The sequence below is a fragment of the Callospermophilus lateralis genome, chromosome 11 (genome assembly GCF_048772815.1).
Source record: "Callospermophilus lateralis isolate mCalLat2 chromosome 11, mCalLat2.hap1, whole genome shotgun sequence".
Taxonomy (NCBI): Eukaryota; Metazoa; Chordata; class Mammalia; order Rodentia; family Sciuridae; genus Callospermophilus; species Callospermophilus lateralis.
Window position 1 is genome coordinate 35336193 of NC_135315.1, and position 20309 is coordinate 35356501.

The following is a 20309-nucleotide window of genomic DNA, read 5'->3' on the forward strand; positions in this document are numbered from 1 at the left end:
TATTAAATGAATGGTTTATACTAACTGTTGTTAGAATATAAAGAAGAGAGGGGCTGGGATTGTGGCTCAAAGGTAGAGTACTTGCTTAGCATGCATGAGGCACTGGGTTCGATCCTCAGTTACCACATAAATATAAAGTAAAGATACTGTGTCCACCTATAACTAACAAAATAAATAAATATTTAAAAAAAGAATTTAAGGAAGAAATATCACAATTCTGAGTTTTACATATAAGAAATTCCATTGTATCTGAGCTTTAATTACTTCCTTAGTTGAGTATAATTTTAATTCATGAAGATAATTGAGGTATAGTAGCTTAATGATTCTATCAAGTGACTTTAAACTCACCAATATAAAGAGAAGGAGTGGTTTCAGGGCCAGTTAACTTAAAATTACTTGTTTTTTGTTGTTGATGTTGCTTTTTGAAGTTTCTGATACAGAAATAAGAACTTTTTTTTTTTTTTTTTTTAGCAGAAGCAATTAACACATTCCTATCTTTCAGTTCGCAACAAAGATATGAGTTGGCCTGAGGAAATGTCCTTTATAGCAAACAGTAGTAAAATTGATCGACACAAGGGTAAGTCTCTAGTGTGTTATTTTTAAAGAGATGATTTTAAATTTATTCTTTTTTATTCTTGTTGGGAAAACCCAACATCAAACTATTTTCTAAATTTCTTTTAGAAAATAACCCACAGTTAAATAATTTGTATATTTTAAAAACATACTTGGTGAATTGAGTTCTCAAAAAGAAAAATTGCTATTTTGGGATTATACATGACCACAGATCATGATTGCCAAAGCCATTCTCAAAAAACTTATAAGCTGTAGCATTTGAAAGACCTGCTAAAGAAAGATTAATACTGTTTAACTGATTTTAAAAGTTATCAAAAAATATTACATTGAATATAAGTAACTTGATTCTACAACATATTACTAAAAGTAGACTTTGGTTCTCATATTGTTTGTTCCAGTTCCCACAGAAAAGGGAGCCACAGGTCTGAGTAACCTGGGAAATACTTGCTTTATGAATTCAAGCATCCAGTGTGTTAGTAACACACAGCCACTGACACAGTATTTTATCTCAGGGAGACATCTTTATGAACTCAACAGGTAATCTATGATTTTTATATGACTCCACTATTACTTCGAACTTCTCTTTCTTTGTTCAGCCAATACCAAGCTTGTTTTTATGGCATTGTATTCCCTTTTTTTTTTTTGCACCAGGGGTTGAATCCAGGGACGTTTAACCACTGAGCCACATCCACAGCTCTTTTTTATATTTTGTTTAGAGACAAGATCTCAATGAGTTGCTCCTAAACCACTAGGATTACAAGTGCATGCCACCTCACCCACCTTCAATCTTCTCTTTTTTTATGCTAGCAGAGAAAAATCTTTTCTTATTGCCCTATTCAGTATAAAATTGGAGCAAAGGTATACTTCTCTTGTTTCAAAAAATAAGATATTTTTGATGTGATGTGCTAGACATTTCTGTGACTGTATGTTGTGACTTAATGAGAACCTTTGTTACAAATTTTCTTCAAAATTTCTAGGACAAATCCCATTGGTATGAAGGGGCATATGGCTAAATGCTATGGTGATTTAGTACAAGAACTTTGGAGTGGAACTCAGAAGAATGTTGCCCCTTTAAAGCTTCGGGTAAATATGTTAAAATAATATCAAAGTATTTAATTCCTAAACAGTGATTTTTAAATAATCATATTTCTTTACATGTTTTGTATGTTTTGTTTTTTTTTAATCAGTGTTTTTAGATCACTTACTCAGCATAAACCAGATGTCCAGTACTTTGTTCAGATGCATGCAGAATACTGCTGTGTATGTACTGGCTAGAAAAAAAACCAAAGGCACAGTCTAAATTTGAGATGTTGTTCATTTTTCTTATTTATCAAATATCTTCTTTGTATGAATAGTAAGCCTTTTTTGATAATCCTTTATTAGCAGTATTCTAACTGCAAGGTTAACCTCGGATACATTTTCAGCACTACTAAGTTAATTAGTTTTATCTGTGGAACAAAAAAGTAGAATAAAATAATGAAATTAATGGATACAAGTTTTATGTTAGTGTATATTTAGTGGATTTTAATGAATTTGGAATGTTAATTTAAAATTTAAGTCAAAAGGTTTTTGAAGTTAAAAATTAATAATCATAATAGCTAAATTTTGACTGCTTACCATTTGCTGGGTACTATTTTAATTTATGTGTATTAACTCATTTAATTCTCTAAGTAATCCTATAGTGCTGTGTCTTTTTTTTTTTTAATTTTAATATTTATTTATTGGCGGACACAACATCTTTGTTTGTATGTGGTGCTGAGGATCGAACCTGGGCCGCACGCAGGCCAGGCGAGCGCGCTACCGCTTGAGCCACATCCCCAGCCCCTAGTGCTGTATCTTAATCCCCATTTTATTGTCCAGGAAACTAAAACACAAAATTATTAAGTAATTTGCCCATGCTTGCAAATATGAAAGTTTTAACCCTTAAATACTATGTTTTTTTGCCTCTAATAATAAAAGTTAGGCTATAGACCAGAAAAGGTTACTGTGAAAAAAAATCTTACATAATCTAGGGTATCTTCTTTTGAACAATGCTGCTTTACCATTTCTGTATTAAATAATATCTGTGGGCCTTAAGAATTCAGTTTGCCCACCACAGTGAATCTCACCTTCTTGTACATCCACAAGACTGGAGTCCTAATTAGAATTAAATCTATTTCATGCTTATATAAATACACCCAAATAGATTTGACTGTCATATATAACTAAAAAGAACCAACAAAAAAAAAGAATCAGTTTGCCAGTGTGATTCTGAACACAGAATTGTCCAAAATACTTCTCATCTTTTTTTTTTTTTTTTTTGTATGTGTGGTCATTTGAAATAAAGAACAGTAAAATTAAATGATTTTCTAAAATATAGTTGCTCCACTCTTGAAAGCAGTATGAAGATCCCTCAAAAAACTCAGCCATAAAAAGGAATGAATTTATGACTTTTGCTACTAGTAAATGAATGATCTGGAGACTATCACGCTAAGTGAAATAAGCCAATCCCCCCAAAACAAAGGTTGAATGTTCTCTCTGATATGTGAATGCTAACCCATAACAAGGGGGAGGGAAGGAGAATAGAAGTTCAGTGGATTAGACTAAGGGAAATGAAGGGAAGAGAGAGGGAATGGGAATAGGAAAGAGCGGAATGAAACTGAGATAACTTTTCTGTGTACATATATGAATACACCACAGTAAATCTCAACATCTCATGTACATCCATAAGACTTGGATCCTAATTAGAATAACACATGCTTGAATAAATATGTCAAAATAGATTCTACTATCATATATAAAAAGAACAAGTAAAAAATACTTGCTGAAATATAGGCATACTAAATACTCTGCTGTACTTTTTATGATGTCTCTGATTGAATTTTAGGACATGTTCATTCCAAATTTTATGGGGTAGGAAATAATGAGTGTTATTCCTCGTATTTATAGTGGACCATAGCAAAATATGCTCCCAGGTTTAATGGGTTCCAGCAACAAGACTCCCAAGAACTTCTGGCTTTTCTTTTGGATGGTCTTCATGAGGATCTCAACCGAGTCCATGAGAAGCCATATGTGGAACTGAAAGACAGTGATGGACGACCAGATTGGGAAGTAGCTGCAGAGGTTTGTCCATTTTGAGTTTCTAATATAAGCAATAGATTAAATGTTCTGGCCACAAATATGTGTGGCACCACTTAAATGCAAACTAAAATGTTCTGTAACCATAATTTTACTGAGAATAAAAGAATTTGTTTTATCTGCTTAACTCTTAATGATACTGAAACAAAAGCACATTTAATGCAAATAGAAAAATATTGCTATTTCACATTATGACCTTTATGCAGTGGGATAGGAATAATTATCCAGTGGAAGAGTTCCAATAATTGCTAAAATAATGTATACAGTGACTGATAGCTGTCTCTTATCTGCTTCTCACGAACAAGAACTCTTAATACTCCCCATTATTAACATGGTAAGAACAAATAAAAATTAAGATTTTTCATATGAATTTATTTACTTACTTACTTAACTTACACACTTATGATGCTGGGAGTGAACCCAGGACCTCACACATAATAGGCAAATGTTGAACTTTTACCCCAGCCCCTGAATTTATTATTTTACACACTATTCAGAAAAAATCATACTCTATTCTCTATTCCCTCAGTAGATAATATATTTTAAAATACATATCTGAATTTATAAATTTGTAGGCAGATAGCTTTTATATTTTAAATGAAGCAAAGTTTTATGTTCTTTGCATTTAAATGCAATATATTTAGCCAGTATTTTTGAATTTATGTAGAAGTCTTATCTTTTGAATTTTGGGAGGAAAAACAAAGATTTGTATCTTTTCTTGCTAGGCCTGGGACAACCATCTGAGAAGAAATAGATCAATTGTTGTAGATTTATTCCATGGGCAGCTAAGATCCCAAGTCAAATGCAAGACATGTGGGCATATAAGTGTCCGATTTGACCCTTTCAATTTTTTGTCTTTGCCACTACCAATGGACAGCTATATGCATTTAGAAATAACAGGTGGGTCACAAAGATCTGAAATATTATTTGACTCCATTTTCTTCTATCTTATACATGCCGCCTAAATTTCTAATTATAGTTATTTGCTTGTAGTGAGTTCTCATAAAGATTAAAAGCATGTTAAAACCTAGTAATCTGCATTCAGGCATGATTTGGAATTTGAAAGATGTGGCACCTGGGCCTATATTGATTGTTTTGTTTCAAAACAAGTTGCTGATGGTGGTGGTTTTGTTGTTGTTGTTGTTGTTGTTGTTGTTTTTAACTTGATTTTATTTATTTACTTATTTATTTTTATGTGGTGCTGAGGACAAACCCAGGGCCTTGCACGTGCAAGGCAAGTGCTCTACAGCTGAGCCAGAAACTTTGAACTATTACAGAGCTGCTCATAATTGTATCAGATGAACATTTAAAAATATTAATTTTACCAATATTATTCTTAAGTACTACTTTAGTATTTACATATAAAATACAATTCTAGACTGAGTTATTTGCTATATGCAAGTCAGATATATCTGCTGGCAGTGTATAAGACTTTGAGGGTAACTTGGATTTTACAAATAAAAGTTCTTTTCTCTTTACTAGTAATTAAGTTGGATGGTACTACCCCTATACGATATGGACTAAGACTAAATATGGATGAAAAGTACACAGGTTTAAAAAAACAGCTGAGTGATCTCTGTGGACTAAAATCAGAACAAATCCTTCTTGCAGAAGTACATGGTTCCAACATAAAGGTAATATTAGCTACTCTTTCTAGGAAATTTTTGATTCCATCCATCAAAGTTTAGTTTTCTCCATTATTATCAGTTAATTGTTAAATTGCCATTCGAGATACTAAAATATAACAAAAACAGAACAGGAAAAATACAATTTTTTGGGGGGGGGTTGTTTGTTTTATTTTTGGTACTGGAGAGTGAACTCTGGGGGCACTTAACTACTGAGCCATATCCCCCACTCTTTTTTATTTTTTATTTTGAGACAGGGTCTTGCTAAGTTACGTAGGGCCTTGAAATTTCGATCCTCCTTGCCTCTGCCTCCCAAGTTGCTGATGGTGGTGGTTTTGTTGTTTTTGTTGTTATTTTTATTTTTAACTTGATTTTATTTATTTACTTATTTATTTTTATGTGCTGCTGAGGATCAAACCCAGGGCCTTGCAATGCAAGGCAAGTGCTCTATAGCTGAGCCATAACCCCAGCCCCTGATGGTGGTGGGTTTTGTTTGTTTAGTTTTTGGGGTTTTTTTAAACTTTATTTTGTTTATTTATTTTCATGTGGTGCTTAGGATCAAACCCAGGGCCTTGCACGTGCTAGACAAGCGCTCTACTGCTGAGCCACAACCCCAGCCCGTGATGGTGGTGTTTTTATTTTATTTTTAAATTTTTTTTTTTTTTTTTTTAGTTGTAGATGGAGACAATACCTTTATTTATTTATATGTGGTGCTGAGGATTGAACCCAGTGCCTCACATGGGCAAGGCAAGCACTCTACCACTGAGCCACAACCCCAGCCCCAATAGTGGTGTTTTTAAAGAAGGAAAATATATAAGGTTATCGGTATGAATTAATATAACTGTGTCATTATAATATAGGCTTTCCCCTGCAAATGTTACAACTACACCCAACAGCTCTTCTATATTATCACTGTTAATGGAATTCTTCCCAGGTTATTTTGAGTATTTATGATTATATATTTATGAATAAACAGTCCTATGTCTGAGGGTTCTGCATCTTCTGACTCAACCCACCATGGATGAAAAGCAATCACATTTAAACTAACCACATACAGACTTTTTTCCTTGTCATTAGTCCCTAAATACAGTATAACAACTATTTACATAATTGTTATATTGTATTAAATATTAAAAATAATCTAAAGATTATTTAAAGTATATTAAAAGGTATGCATAACTTATATGCAAACACTACTCCATTTTATATAAGGAACTTGCATCTGCTGATTTTGACATCTGCAGTAGATCCTAGAACCAGTTACCTAAAGATACTAAGGGAAAACAACACGTTTTACCTTTCAAAATGCTAAGAAATTAGAAAGTAAAGACAAATTGACAAAATCATGTTTCCTAGATTCCACTTTGGGAAATCATCTAATATATTGTCTACCCTATATTGAGCTTCTACGGTAATAAGAGTTCATTATAGTTGTCCTTGAGGTTTCTCAACAAAACCCTACCTCACTGACATTTTCTTCATATGTAACTTAAAAAACAAGGTCTCTCTGAGGGTTTTGGGTGTTTATTCTTGAAACAAAAAGACAAAATTTAGGAAGTCAATTATACACAGCATACTTTTCTCTTTCTGAAAAGGGATAATGATTTTCTTTGATGAGGTGAGTTTTCAGTTATTTTATCAAGTATACATCTTTTAGTTATGGAGAAAAATTATTTGGTTCCCTTATTGGTTTTACCACTGAAACTCCTAAGACATTCTCTTCAAGTAGATAAGAGATAATTTTTCCATTTTATCTGAAACATCTCTTCCTTCTCCCTCTTGCTTTACTTTTTCTTTTTTCCCCCTGTAGAACTTTCCTCAGGACAACCAAAAAGTACGACTCTCAGTGAGTGGATTTTTGTGTGCATTTGAAATTCCCATCCCTGTATCTCCAGTTTCAGCTTCTAGTCCAGTACAGACAGGTAAGATAAAACTAGAGCTCCTTCTCATGATCTCACCTTTGAATACTGGTTTAAGAGTTGTCATCTTTTTGTCTATTTTTTATGCTAAGAATATTAGAGCAAAAGGGGTTTTAATTTCTTTTTATTAAATCACTATAGTTATACATAGTAGTTGATTCATCCCAAAAAAATCATACATACATGGGGCTGGGTGGTAGAGTGCTCGCCTAGTATGCATGAGAATAGTTTTTTAAAAATCATACATACATGGGATTTGATCCATTCTCATGTCATTCCCCATTCTTCCCCGCTTCCCCTTCCTTCTCTCCATGACCCCTCCACTCCACAGATTCTCCCCTTGCCCATCCATTTATCAATCCTTACTTGGTGCTTTCTACACACATCTATAGGTGAAATTCCCTGTAGTATATTTATATATGCCCATAATATGATTTTGTTAGATTTATTCTGCCTTTCCTCTCTTTTCCCATCCCTCCTCTCTTTCTTTTGATCTTCTACTTAGAGCAAAGGAATTTTTGAGCCCAAAGAAACTTTAATGATCATTTGACTCAAATTTCTTTTATAAATGACAATCCATAAATTCTTAAAACCCAAGTGACTAAGTTAGGTAGGTAGTTACTAGCTCATATACCATTGACATTCAGATCTCTTTTAACTCTTTACCTAATACTAACAAGACAACTGTTGGTATAAGAGTAACATATTACCAGAAAACATAAACAATAAATTTAGCAAAAAATAAATCAATCCAGTTATTAAATGTGATTGAATATGGGTCAGTGAGTTTTTTGGCCATTAATAGCCTTGTCCTTCTTTATACTGCTTATAATTAGTTTAATACTCCACCTATAAAAGTCTTTATAAGAATTAGTCTCCTCTCACTAGCATGTAGTAGATACTACTGATGATGAGTTGGTAGATGATTTAATGTTGCTTTACTTTTTTTGTGCTACTAGGGTTTTAACCCAGATGATCTTAACCACTGAGCTACATTCCCAGTCCTTTTTATTTTTTATTTTGAGACAGGATCTCACTAAGTTGCCTAGGTTCTCACTAGTGAGTAAAGCTGGCCTTTAATTTATAATGCTCCAGCCTCAGCCTTCCACATTGCTGGGATTACAGGTGTTTGTTACCCTGCCTAGCATAATGTTGCTTTTTATTTAGAACATCACCATCCAGTAGAACTTTAATAATGGAAACTTTCTATGATCTTTTCCCTCCTATATGGTATTTACCAGTCACATGGTCTGTTGAGCACTTGAAATGTGGCTAATGAGACTAAGGGAATGTATTTGTAATTTGATTTAGATTTAAATTTTAAAATCAACATCTGTCTAGAGGCCAGATGGAGAATTTTAGAGAAGAAAAAGAAAGGCAGCAGAATACAACAGACACTAGTATGGCAATATATAAATCAATGGAAGTGTAACTGATGTGATTCTGCAATCTGTATGTATACGGGGTAAAAATGGGAGTTCATAACCCACTTGAATCAAAGTGTGAAATATGATATATCAAGAACTATGTAATGTTTTGAACAACCAACAATAAAAATAAAAAAAAAAAGAAAACAAGTGGCAGATTGTTTGTATGCAACAACATGATGTTCATATAGATTTCTGCAAGAATTCTACTTAACAGGTTTCCAACAGTTATTCTTGTTTTGCCATTTAATCATAGTGTGAGTTACAAAAGTAAAATCTGAAATTAAATCTTCCAATAAACCTAGAATTCTTATTTGAGCTATGATTTCTTCCTATCCTGTGTTAAAGAGGGACTACACTATCAATGATCCAGGTCTTCAGAATACTTAAGAAAAGAGCAAAGATGAAGGTAAGCTGATGATGCTGTACATATCTTTGAATTTACAGATTTCTCCTCTTCCCCATCTACAAATGGAATGTTCGCTCTAACTACCAATGGGGACCTGACTCGACCAATATTCATTCCAAATGGAATGCCAAACACTGTTGTGCCATGTGTAACTGAGAAGAACTTTACCAATGGAATGGTGAATGGCCATATGCCATCTCTTCCTGACAACCCCTTTACGGGATACATCATTGCAGTCCACCGAAAAATGGTTAGTTAAATGTTGAGCAACTTACTGTTGATGTTGTCCGTGTCATTTGTGAAACAACCGTTTTCTGTCTTTACAGCATCTTCATTAAATACATTTTCTGAATGATGTATATACTAATGTGAATAATCAGTCAGAATTTAGTATCACATGTTATGGTCAGTGTATGCAGTGATACTCCTCTCTTGTATATTAAGAGGCACTAGGAGAGCCAATGCATCAGAGTACTACTTTCTTTTAAAATTTGGGTCTCCTGTGTGTTCGCATCTTCATAGGCATGTACATCTTCTTTGCCATTTAAATGTGAATGCCTTTGGAGAAAGTCTTGTCAGTATTGTTTTGCATATTTTTTTCTTTTTAACCAAGAATATTCTTTTTTTTTTTTTTTAAAGAGAGAGAATTTTTTAATATTTATTTTTTGGTTTTCGGTGGACACAACATCTTTTTGTTATTTTTTTTTTTTTTTTTATGTGGTGCTGAGGATCGAACCCAGCGCCCCGTGCATGCCAGGCGAGTGCCCTATCGCTTGAGCCACATCCCCAACCCATAAGAATATTCTTTGATAAGTTTTTCATAATGCCTTCCTTGATAATCTGATTTCTTCATTAAAGGCTAACTCTTCGATTTAAAAAAGAAAAAAAAAAAAAGATTTGAAAATTGATCAGTAGATAAAAGGTTGAATCCCAGCAGTTCAAGAGGCTGAGTCAGAAGGAGCACAAGTTCAAGGCAGCAACTTAGCAAGTCACGGTCTCAATTTAAAAAGGGCGGGGGGGTGGGGGCAACTGGGGATGTAGTGTGGTGGTAGAGCACTTGCCTAGCGCTGGTGAGACATTGGTTTGATCCTCAGCACCACATAAAAAACAAAAAAAAGTTAGTTTAAATTCTTAAAAAAAAAAAAAAAAGAGGTAGTTATGGGATATAAGGGAACTTGGCACAATAAAAAGGGCACTGGACTGAGAATTGAAAAACCTGTGTTTTAGTTCTTTCTCTGCCACTAGATAGCCAATTGAGCTCTTTTGACTTTTTTTTTTTCTTGTTTAATATTTATATTCTTTGTTTTACATTTTTGTGGTGCTGAGGATCGAGCCCAGTGCCTCATGCATGCTAGGCGAGTGCTGTACCACTGAACCACAACCCCAGCCTCGAGCTCTTTGGACTTTTGCAATCTATTTTTATAAAAATAAAGGAGGGCTGGGGTTGTGGCTCAGCGGTAGAGCACTCACCTTGCATGTGCGAGGCCCTGGGTTCGATCCTCAGTACCACGTAAAAATAAATAAATAAAACAAAGATATTGTGTCCAACTACAACTAAAAAATAAATATTAAAAAAATAAATAGAAAAAAATACAGGAATCGTGCTGGTAGGTAGTTTCTAAGATCCATTATTACCTGATCTATGTTTAAAAATTTACTCTAGTTTTTTTATTTACATTTATTATGGATAAAAAATACTATTTATTCCCTACTCAAATAAAAAGCCAATGAATTAAGCTTTTGCGGGGGAGGGAGGTGCTGGGGATCAAACCCAGGGTCTTATGCAGGCAAGGCAAGCACTCTACCAACAGAGCTATCCCCAGCCACTGCTTTAAGCTTTGTGAGGTACAAAGTCAATATAAAAAAGTCAAGTATAGCACTGCTTAATTAGCATATTGAGCACATTCCTAACACCACCAAAGAAAGGAAGGAAAAGAAAAAAAAATATCAAGTATATCACTTCTATAACAAAATAAAATGAAATATTTTTTAAAAAGGAAAAGGTACTATATTAATTTTCTAGGACTTCTGTAACAAATTACCACAGAATTGGTGACTTACTACAATAGAAGTTTTCACAGTCTACATGCAAGAAATACAAAATCAAGGAATCAATAGCCTTGCTCCTTCCAGAGGCTCTAGGAAAGGATGTTATCTTGCCTCTTTTAACGTCTGGCTCCAGATATTCTGTAGTTTATGGCTGGCTGTATAACTGCAATTTCTTCTTCTTCACATGGCCTTTTCCTGTGCTCTCTTCCTTTCTTTTAAGGATACTTGTCATTGGATTTAGGATCTATTGAGATAATATAAGATGACCTCATCTTGAGTCCTCAACTGAAGTACATCTGCAAAAACCCTTTTACCAAATGAGGTTGAATTTACTCATTCCAGGGTTTAGAGCATGAATATATTTTTGGAGGGACCACCATTTATTCTCTCCAGATTTTTTAAGTATCTAGGAAAAGTTTTATAAATGATATATAAGTCATCTATAATAGAAAACAATAAAATATTAATATAATAAGAACTTAAATATTTGAAGTAAAAACTAGTGTTCATGGATCATAAGGCACTATTTTAAAAATATTTCTGTGGGGTGTGATGGCACACACCTATAATCCCAGCTGTATATATGAATACTCATGTGTGACTTAATAAGCTGATTGTCACATGGAAATACAGAGTACCAAGAGTAGCCTAGACACTTTATTTATTTTTTTATTTTTTTTGGTGGGGTGGGATAGGGACCAGAGATTGAACCAAGAGACCCTTAATCATAGAGCCACATCACCAGCCCATTTTAGTTTTTATTTTGAGACAGGTTCTTGCTAATTTGCTTAGAGCCTTTCTAAATTGCTGAGTCTGGCTTTGAACTTGCATTCTTCCTGAGCTGCTAGGATTACAGGCTGGCACCATTGCACCTTGTAGTCAAGACACTCTTTTTTTTTTTTTTTTTTTTTTTTTTTAGTTGTAGTTGGACACAATACCTTTATTTTATTCATATATTTTTATATGGTGCTGAGGATCGAACCCAGGGTCTCCCATGTACAAGGTGAGTGCTCTACCGCTGAGCCACAACCCCAGCCCCCAAGACACTCAAGCATGGAGAATCGAACAGCAGATACCAAGATTTTTTTTTTTAATTTGGTACTTAACAATGTGATGTTGGTGTGAAAAAAGACAAATCAATAAAATAAAATGGAGAACTCAAAAACAGTTCACACATGTATGAGCACTTGATTTACAACAAAGGTAGCATTGCAGAGCAGTGAGAGAAAGATATTTTTCTCAGTAAATGGTGCTTGGGCCAATTGGATGTCCATATGAAATTACTTTACCTACTAAATCTAGGAGGACTATAAAACTAATACTGAAAACAAAAAGAAATTCCCCTTGGAAGATGATAAAAGTGAATATATTCATAATGTTGGTGTAGGAAATGACCTCTTAAATAGAAAATAGGACACAGAAAATATTAATCATAAAGAAAAAGATTGATAAATTGGACTTCATTAAAATGGAGAATATTAGTTCCATCAAAAGACACCATTAAGAGGCCTGGGATTGTGGTTCAGAAGTAGAGCACTTGCCTAGCATGCGTGAAGCACTGGGTTCCATCCTTGGCACCACATAAAAATAAAATAAAAGTATTATGTTCCCCTACAACTAAAAAATAAATGTTTTTTAAAAAGTTGTTAAAAAAAAAAAAAAAGACACCATTAAGAGAGTGAAAAAGCAAGCCTTGGGAAAGAAAGAAAAAGAAAAAAGATCAGCACCCTAGTAATCAGGAAAATATAAAACCATATTTTTATATCACTGCCTACCCACCAGAACAGCTAAAATTGAAAACTGTTGGTAGGTATAATAGAACAATAGGAACAGTCCTACTTCTGATGAGTAAGTAAATTAATAAAGCTACTTTGGAAAATAATGTACTAGCTTAAGCTGAGCATTTCCACCCCTGGATATCCACTCAGTGGGTATGTACATCAGGAAATATGTACAAGAATATTCATAGCAACATTATCAATAATAACCCAAAATGAAAAGACAAAAAATGGAAGCATTAAATGTTCATTAGTGGTACAAAGGGTAGACAGTTGATATATATTCATACAATAGGATACTATTTAGCAATGAAAATAACAAATTTTTAGTTATGTCACTATAATCTTTTAATGTTAATGAAAATAATCTAGACACAAGAGAATATGAATTATTCCTTTAAAAAATAAAAATTGTAAAAACATAAAGTGATATTTAGTGTTTATAGGATTTTAAATCATTGAACCATAATATATTGTCAGCTCTAGATTTTCATCATTGACTAGTCCTTATTACCAGTTTCCTTCATAATCTAACCAGTGCTTTTGGAAATGCCTAAAATTGATTTTACTCTCTCTCTATTATAAATGAACTCTTTTTCCCACTATTTTGGTGAATGGCAACACCATTCTTTCATGCTAAAGTCTAAAACCTGAGAGTATTCTTATTATTTTTTTCCTTTTCTCCTAAAACTTCTTATTCAATATATGACCATGCCTTCTTTTTAAAATACAAATTGATCCTGGCACAGTGCATATGCCTGTAAACCCAGCTCCTCAGAATCCTCCTGAGGCAGGAGGATTGCAAGTTCAAGGCCAGCCTGAGCAACAACAAAACCCTGTTTCACAACAAAATGTTTTAAAAGGACTGGAAATTTAGGTAGCTCCGTGGTAGGGTCCTTGCCTAGCATGTGTAATGCCCTGGTTTCATCCTAGTACTACAAACAAAACAAAACAAAGTAAAATAAAATTTGAATTTATCATTTCTTCTTTGTTTCATTACTACCATTCATACCCTTTTGATATCATGGTTGAAAGGGCCAATTGAATTGCTTTGAAAGTAATTTTTCCCCCTTTTTTTGGGGGGAAGGGGCAAGATAGCAACAGAAGAGGAATAGGCTAGGCAACAAAAGTAATATTGAGAAATAGGAGAAGGGAAAAACAGGATATTGACAGCAACTAAATGATGAGTCAGTTTTGAGAAAAAAGTAGAGAAGTGTAAAAAGAATGAAAAGTAGAAAACGGCAATGTGATCAAATAAATAGGGCAAAAACTTAGCAGAGTTCAAGCGAGTTGAGTTTTTTCAGATGAAAGAAAAAGTTGTGAGGAAAGAACAAGAAAATTCCCAGTAGAACTGGGAGTAGAAATTCTCCTGGGAAGAACTGAGTAGACTTGGGCCCTAGGGCACTGGGATAAGTTACCCTTGAGATGGCTGGGGTTGTGTCTCAGCAACAGAGCGCTCACCTAGCACATGTGAGGCCCTGGGTTGAATCCTCAGCACCACATAAAAATAAATAAATAAAATAAAGGTATTATTTTTACAACTAAAAAAGAAATATTAAAAAAGAAAGAAAGAAAGAAAGAAAAGAAAATTATGTGGAGTTTTTCACTTTTGGTACTAGGGATTGAACCTGGGGTACTTTACCACTGAGGCACACATCCCCTAGTCCTTTCTGTGTTTTAATTCTGAGACAGAGTCTTGCTAAATCGTTGAATCTGGTTTTGAACTTGTAATCCTCTTGCTTCAGCCTCCCAAATTGCTGGATGACAGGCATGTGCTGTGTGGGTTTTATTTTGAGACAGGGTCTTGCTGAATTTCCCAGACTGGCCTCCAACTTGTGGTCCTCCTGCCATAGCCTCCCAAATAGCTATGATTACATGAATGCATCATGATATGCAGCTTCACTGTTTCTTATTTTAAAATACATTTGAACTGAACTGTCTAGGTTCCTGCGAGTATTACAACAAAAATCAACACATGAAATAAGGTCTTAAAAAACTTTGTGTTTAGCAAAACTTAAATGAGTAATGTCAAAAGAAAATGCTTGAGAATCTGAAATAAAAAAAGGTCTTTTCAGTTAGAAACTAGCTAATCCCTAAATTATTGATTTAGCTTTTCTCACTACTTCATAAAGACCAAAGTATTTAAATAATTAAATGTCTAAATACTCAGCAGCTTTTTGAATAATATTGACCTCCCACCATCCATCCTATAATTCTAAACTTCTGATTTATTAAGGAGTCATTTCTAGTCAAATTTTTGTGTAGATATCCATATATTATATACATATTATATATTATGTATAATATGTGTATATATATGGGTTGAGCATCCCTAATCTGAAAATTTCCACATTAAGGATGCTTCCCAGGTAAAGTTTAATGCATATATTAAAACTCTAATAATAAAGAACTGGCAGTCTGTCATGTCTGTAAAAAACAAAAATAAAGTCACTTTGTTGCTTTTAGCAGGATGGATAAATTGTTATAAATTAATAACTGGGCTGGAATTGTGGCTCAGCTATAGTGCGCTCGCCTAGCACGGGTGGGGCTCGGGTTCGATCCTCAGCACCACATAAAAATAAAGGCATTGTGTTGTGTCGACCTATACCTAAAAAAATAAATATTAAAAAAATAATAATAATAACTTGTTTTCAGAAGTCCCAAAGATTTGGGAATTACTTCTTTAACAACCACTATCAATAGCTTATTCTTAGAAAATTACATTTTAAAGGGAGGTTTTTATTGCATACTTTCTAGAGAAAGAATAAGTTGTAATTATTTAAAGGCCTTGAGCTATGAAACTATTACCAGTTTTTACATATGACTCAGTATGTGTGACAAGTATTTATCAGAGAAAATTGTACTTTGGAAATATTAAATACTGAACTCTTTGATATAAGTCTGAAATTGGCAATACCTCTACCTTTCAGTATTCCACTTTAAATAATCATTGCATATTTTTTAAGATGGTTCCATAAAAGAAGATTATAGTAGTAATTAAGTTGAAAATGTCTAATAATGCTATTATTGGCGGTCTTGGGAGAATCAGAGTCCTGTCTTTTTACTCTATTCTCTTATTTGTACATATAGATGAGAACAGAATTGTATTTCCTGTCATCTCAGAAGAATCGTCCCAGCCTCTTTGGAATGCCACTGATTGTTCCATGTACTGTGCATACCCGGAAAAAAGATCTATATGATGCAGTTTGGATTCAAGTATCTCGTTTAGCTAGCCCTCTCCCACCTCAGGAAGCTAGTAACCATGCTCAGGATTGGTAAGTTCGGGGGAAACCTAGACTTGAAGTTTCCAAACTCTAAGAGAATAATTTATGTGAATTCTTATGATACAAAAGGACTCATTCCATGTCAAGTTAAGTCACACTTGAAAGAACCATTTGGTTTGATCTTTTGGATAAAAGAAGATATACTGCTTCCTTTTGTCACTTAGATATTCCAATTTCTAATAATTCTTTCATTCTCCTGCTAATGCTTCAGGTAATATACTTGTCTTCTATTATTACAAAAGTAAAGAGTATGAATTTATCAGTAAATTTGTATTACCTTGATTGTCTTTGAAATTCAGAATGGGAGTCACAGTGTACCTATCTATACATGAACTCTGAAAAAGTCTCATGCCATGATATATGATTCAGTTGGATAGTTTCTATACTATGTCATTTTAATATGAAATAATTTCATAAATCTAAGTAAGGATAATAAGCATTTTCGGTTTTCCTTCTATTCTTCCAACCATTAATAAATGCACTGACTTTGAATAGCATTGGCATTATGGTGCCTTATTTGTATCTCAGTTTAATTACAGATTATTTTCTTGCTATCATAATACAAATGAAAGCTATTTCTGTAATAACTGAATAAAAAATTTATCTTTGTTATGGTACAGGGTATTTTGATGATTAGATAGGGCTTATGGTAAATCTTAAAGAATAACTACAAATAATAGATAAGCAATTTAGTTGAAGTGAAGAAAGTATTTCAAGGAAGACATGATCACTTGTTTTAAATCAGAGAGATTGAGTAAGAAGAGGACTAGGGCTGGGGATGTGGCTCAAGCGGTAGCGCGTTCGCCTGGCATGCATGCGGCCCGGGTTCGATCCTAGCACCACATACAAAACAATGATGTTGTGTCTGCTGAAAACTAAAAAATAAATATTAAAAAATTCTCTCTCTCTTAAAAAAAAAAACAAGAGGACTAAAAATTACCTACTACATTTCATAAAATGTCAATCTTTGGTGACCTTTGTGAAATCTGTTTTAGTGGAGTACTATAGAGGTTGGAGTGGCTTAAACAGAGAATGATTTTAACAGCCATTTTAAAGATAACAAGAGTTTATCTTTTGGAAATACACACTGAAATATTTATAAATAAAGTGATAAAATCTCTCTGTTTTCTATCAAATGGATCTAGCAAGTCACAATAACCAAAAGGTTAAAAACTATCCAAGAGTCTTATCAGTGGATGAAGGGATAAACAATAGCAGTATATATGCAATGGGGAATATTATTTGGCCATCAATAGAAATGAAACACTGACACATTTTGCAATATAGATGAAGCTTGAAAACATTATGCTAAGTAAAATAAGCCAGACACAAAAGGATGAATATTGTATGATTTTACTTTTATCAAGTATCTATAATGAGCAAATTCATGGAAACAGAAAACAGATTAGAAACTATGGTTAGAGGGTGGGGATATTGGTCAGCTTTTCATTAACCAGGTTAAAAAGAGGAAAGATTTATTTTGGCTCACAGTTTTTAAGAGGTTTTAACCCAGGGTCAGTTGGCCTCATTGCTTTTGAGCTCTTGGTGAAGCAGTAAACAAGCTGCTCACCTTGGTGAGGAGGTATAGATATGAAGAGGTCAGGGTTCCAATATCCCTTCAAACACAATATCTAATACACTCAGTGACCTAACTTATCCCACCTCCTAAAGATTCCACATACTACTATCCCAGTACTACCATGGGCTCAAGACCAAGTTTTCAACACACAGGCCTTTGGGGGACATTCAAGATCTAAATTAACAGGGAAGTTATTTTTGCTCAGTGGATACAGGGTTCCCTGTGAGAGTGCTGCTTGCTCATTTTGGCTCCTTATCTTTCATTTGCTTGCTCACTTAATGTTGATTTGGACAGAATACTTGACAGTAAGGACTATCAGTATCATTCATTGGACAGGTTATGCAGAAAGATGGGGAGTTGCTGTGCAAGACACATTATTCACTTTTGCCCTTACAGTGAGTCTTTATCATGGTTTAATTACTTCTAGCAGCCATGTGATAGCCACTATCAATGGCCAAATGAGCTGAAAAGTATACTGCTTTTAGGTTAATGTCCCTTGCTTTGCTTTTTTTTTTTCCTCCCAGCTTTATGAACTAAAATTAAAAATAGGAAAAAAAATAAAATAAAAAAATAAAAATAGGAGTTGGGGGACAGGGAGCATCTTGTTTTTCAGGGTTTTTTTTTTTTTTTGGAGCTAGGAAGTAAACCCAGAATCTCACACTTGCTAAACCTGTGCTCTATCACTGAGCAATACCCCCAACCCAGAAATTATATGTTTAAGATGTACAACTTGATATTATGGTATTATGTATAAATTGTTGTTTGTTGTACAGGCAAGGTTTAGTAGATTTTTTAAAAATTTGGATAACTTACAAATTTTTGGCAGTTAAAAGAAGCTATACCAAGAATAGTACGTGCAGGGTTGGGGATGTTGCTCAAGCAGTAGAACGCTCGCCTGGCATGCATGCAGCCCGGGTTTGATCCTCAGCACCACATACAAACAAAGATGTGTCCGCCGAAAACTAAAAAATAAATATTAAAAATTCTCTCTCTCTCTCTCTCGCTCAAAAAAAAAAAAAAAAAAAAGAATAGTACGTGCAGCTTATGTCTTTAAGTAGTTAATGTAGAGAAAAAGGGATACTATCTTACCTGTACCATAAACAAGGAATCTGATTAAAGAAGACCTTTAAATATATAGCCTTCAGTGGTATGTCAGTGTTCTTAGCGTAGAAAAGTCGAACATTAGTTTAATATGAATTAAATCCTCTGATAAAATTAAGGCTGAAGGATATTTGGTGATTTCATGATTAGATTATCTTGTAAGGTTTTTTCGTGCCACGTAGACCTAATTTTAGAGATATCTATTAATCCATGCCTTCTGTAAGCAGAGATGTGGCCTGTTGTGGCTGGTACATGGCTATAGCTGATGAATTAGAATAAGCAACATTGAGCTACCAGCATGAGCATAATGCTATGGCAGATGCCCCTTCCTAAAATCACTTTAAGGGAAGAAGAAAAGGAGGTGGACCTCAAACCAGAAATGCTTCTTAGGTTTATGTTCTCTTCTTCTATTTCAGTGATGACAGTATGGGCTATCAATATCCATTCACTCTCCGAGTTGTGCAGAAAGATGGGAACTCCTGTGCTTGGTGCCCGTGGTATAGGTAAAGTGATCTCCTATAGAAGAAAAATTTTAATAGAATTACAACTTCAGATTATTTTAGTTTTTTCCTAAGATTTCCAGTCTTGAGAAGTTAATAGCAAATAAGCAGTTTGAAATAAACTTAGAATTTGTTTCTTCCTATCTTATTTGTGAGATCAACAGCTAAATTTTGCCTTTGAATCTTAGCTGGTTTTATAAACTCTATAGTACACCACCTTATGATCAACACTCATTATTCAAACTTTTTTTTTTTTTTAAACTTAGTCTTACTATGTTGCCTAGGCTGATCTCGAACTCCTGGTATCAAGGGATCCTCCCACCTTAGTCCCTCAGTCTTCCAGGTATTGGCACTATAGACCCACACCACCATGCTTGACTATTTTTACCCTAAACTTTCTGCTTCTTAAATATAAATCAGAATAGAATTATATTTCAATATAAATATAGGTCAGGCATGGTGCACATGCCTATAATCCCAGTGACTGGGAAGGTGAGGCAGAAGAATCACAAGTTTATCCTTGGCAATTTAGTAAGACCCTGACTGGGTATGTAGCTCAGTAGTAAAGTACCCTGGGTTTAATCCCCAGAACCTCAAAATAAAACAAACAAAACACACACAGACACAAAACAATAACTGTAAGTCAGTTTGGAAGTTCTGAGCCAATAAAACATGATATACTTAGGGTATTTAGACAGAGGTATGGAGATTGATTGGTCATTTCTGTTATAGCAGGCAAAGTGCCTGACAATATTGAAATCGACTTTTAGAGAACTGTAATGGACTTAGGAAACTGAACCTGAAATAGGCTTTGGAATCATAGCTTTGTCGTGTACTATTCCCTGCAACTTTAAAAATTTTTGTGTTTTTTTAAAGTATTTTTTAGTTATAGATGGACACATTATCTTTATTTCGTTTATTTAGTTTTATGTGGTGCTGAGAATCAAA

General features: G+C 34.0%; 1 protein-coding gene across 3 annotated transcripts in view; it reads left to right on the forward strand.

Moving 5' to 3' along the window:
• The window catches only part of Usp32 (ubiquitin specific peptidase 32), a 173567-nt gene that overhangs the window by 138513 nt on the left and 14745 nt on the right, over positions 1-20309 (forward strand). For all 3 annotated transcript variants that reach the window (XM_076870083.1, XM_076870086.1, XM_076870084.1), the window contains exons 19-28: positions 503-577; positions 972-1110; positions 1551-1656; positions 3502-3675; positions 4416-4590; positions 5173-5324; positions 7126-7237; positions 9109-9320; positions 15988-16172; positions 19278-19364. In XM_076870083.1, coding sequence (XP_076726198.1) covers positions 503-577; positions 972-1110; positions 1551-1656; positions 3502-3675; positions 4416-4590; positions 5173-5324; positions 7126-7237; positions 9109-9320; positions 15988-16172; positions 19278-19364 — 1417 coding nt within the window. The remainder of the gene's footprint in view (positions 1-502; positions 578-971; positions 1111-1550; positions 1657-3501; positions 3676-4415; positions 4591-5172; positions 5325-7125; positions 7238-9108; positions 9321-15987; positions 16173-19277; positions 19365-20309) is intronic.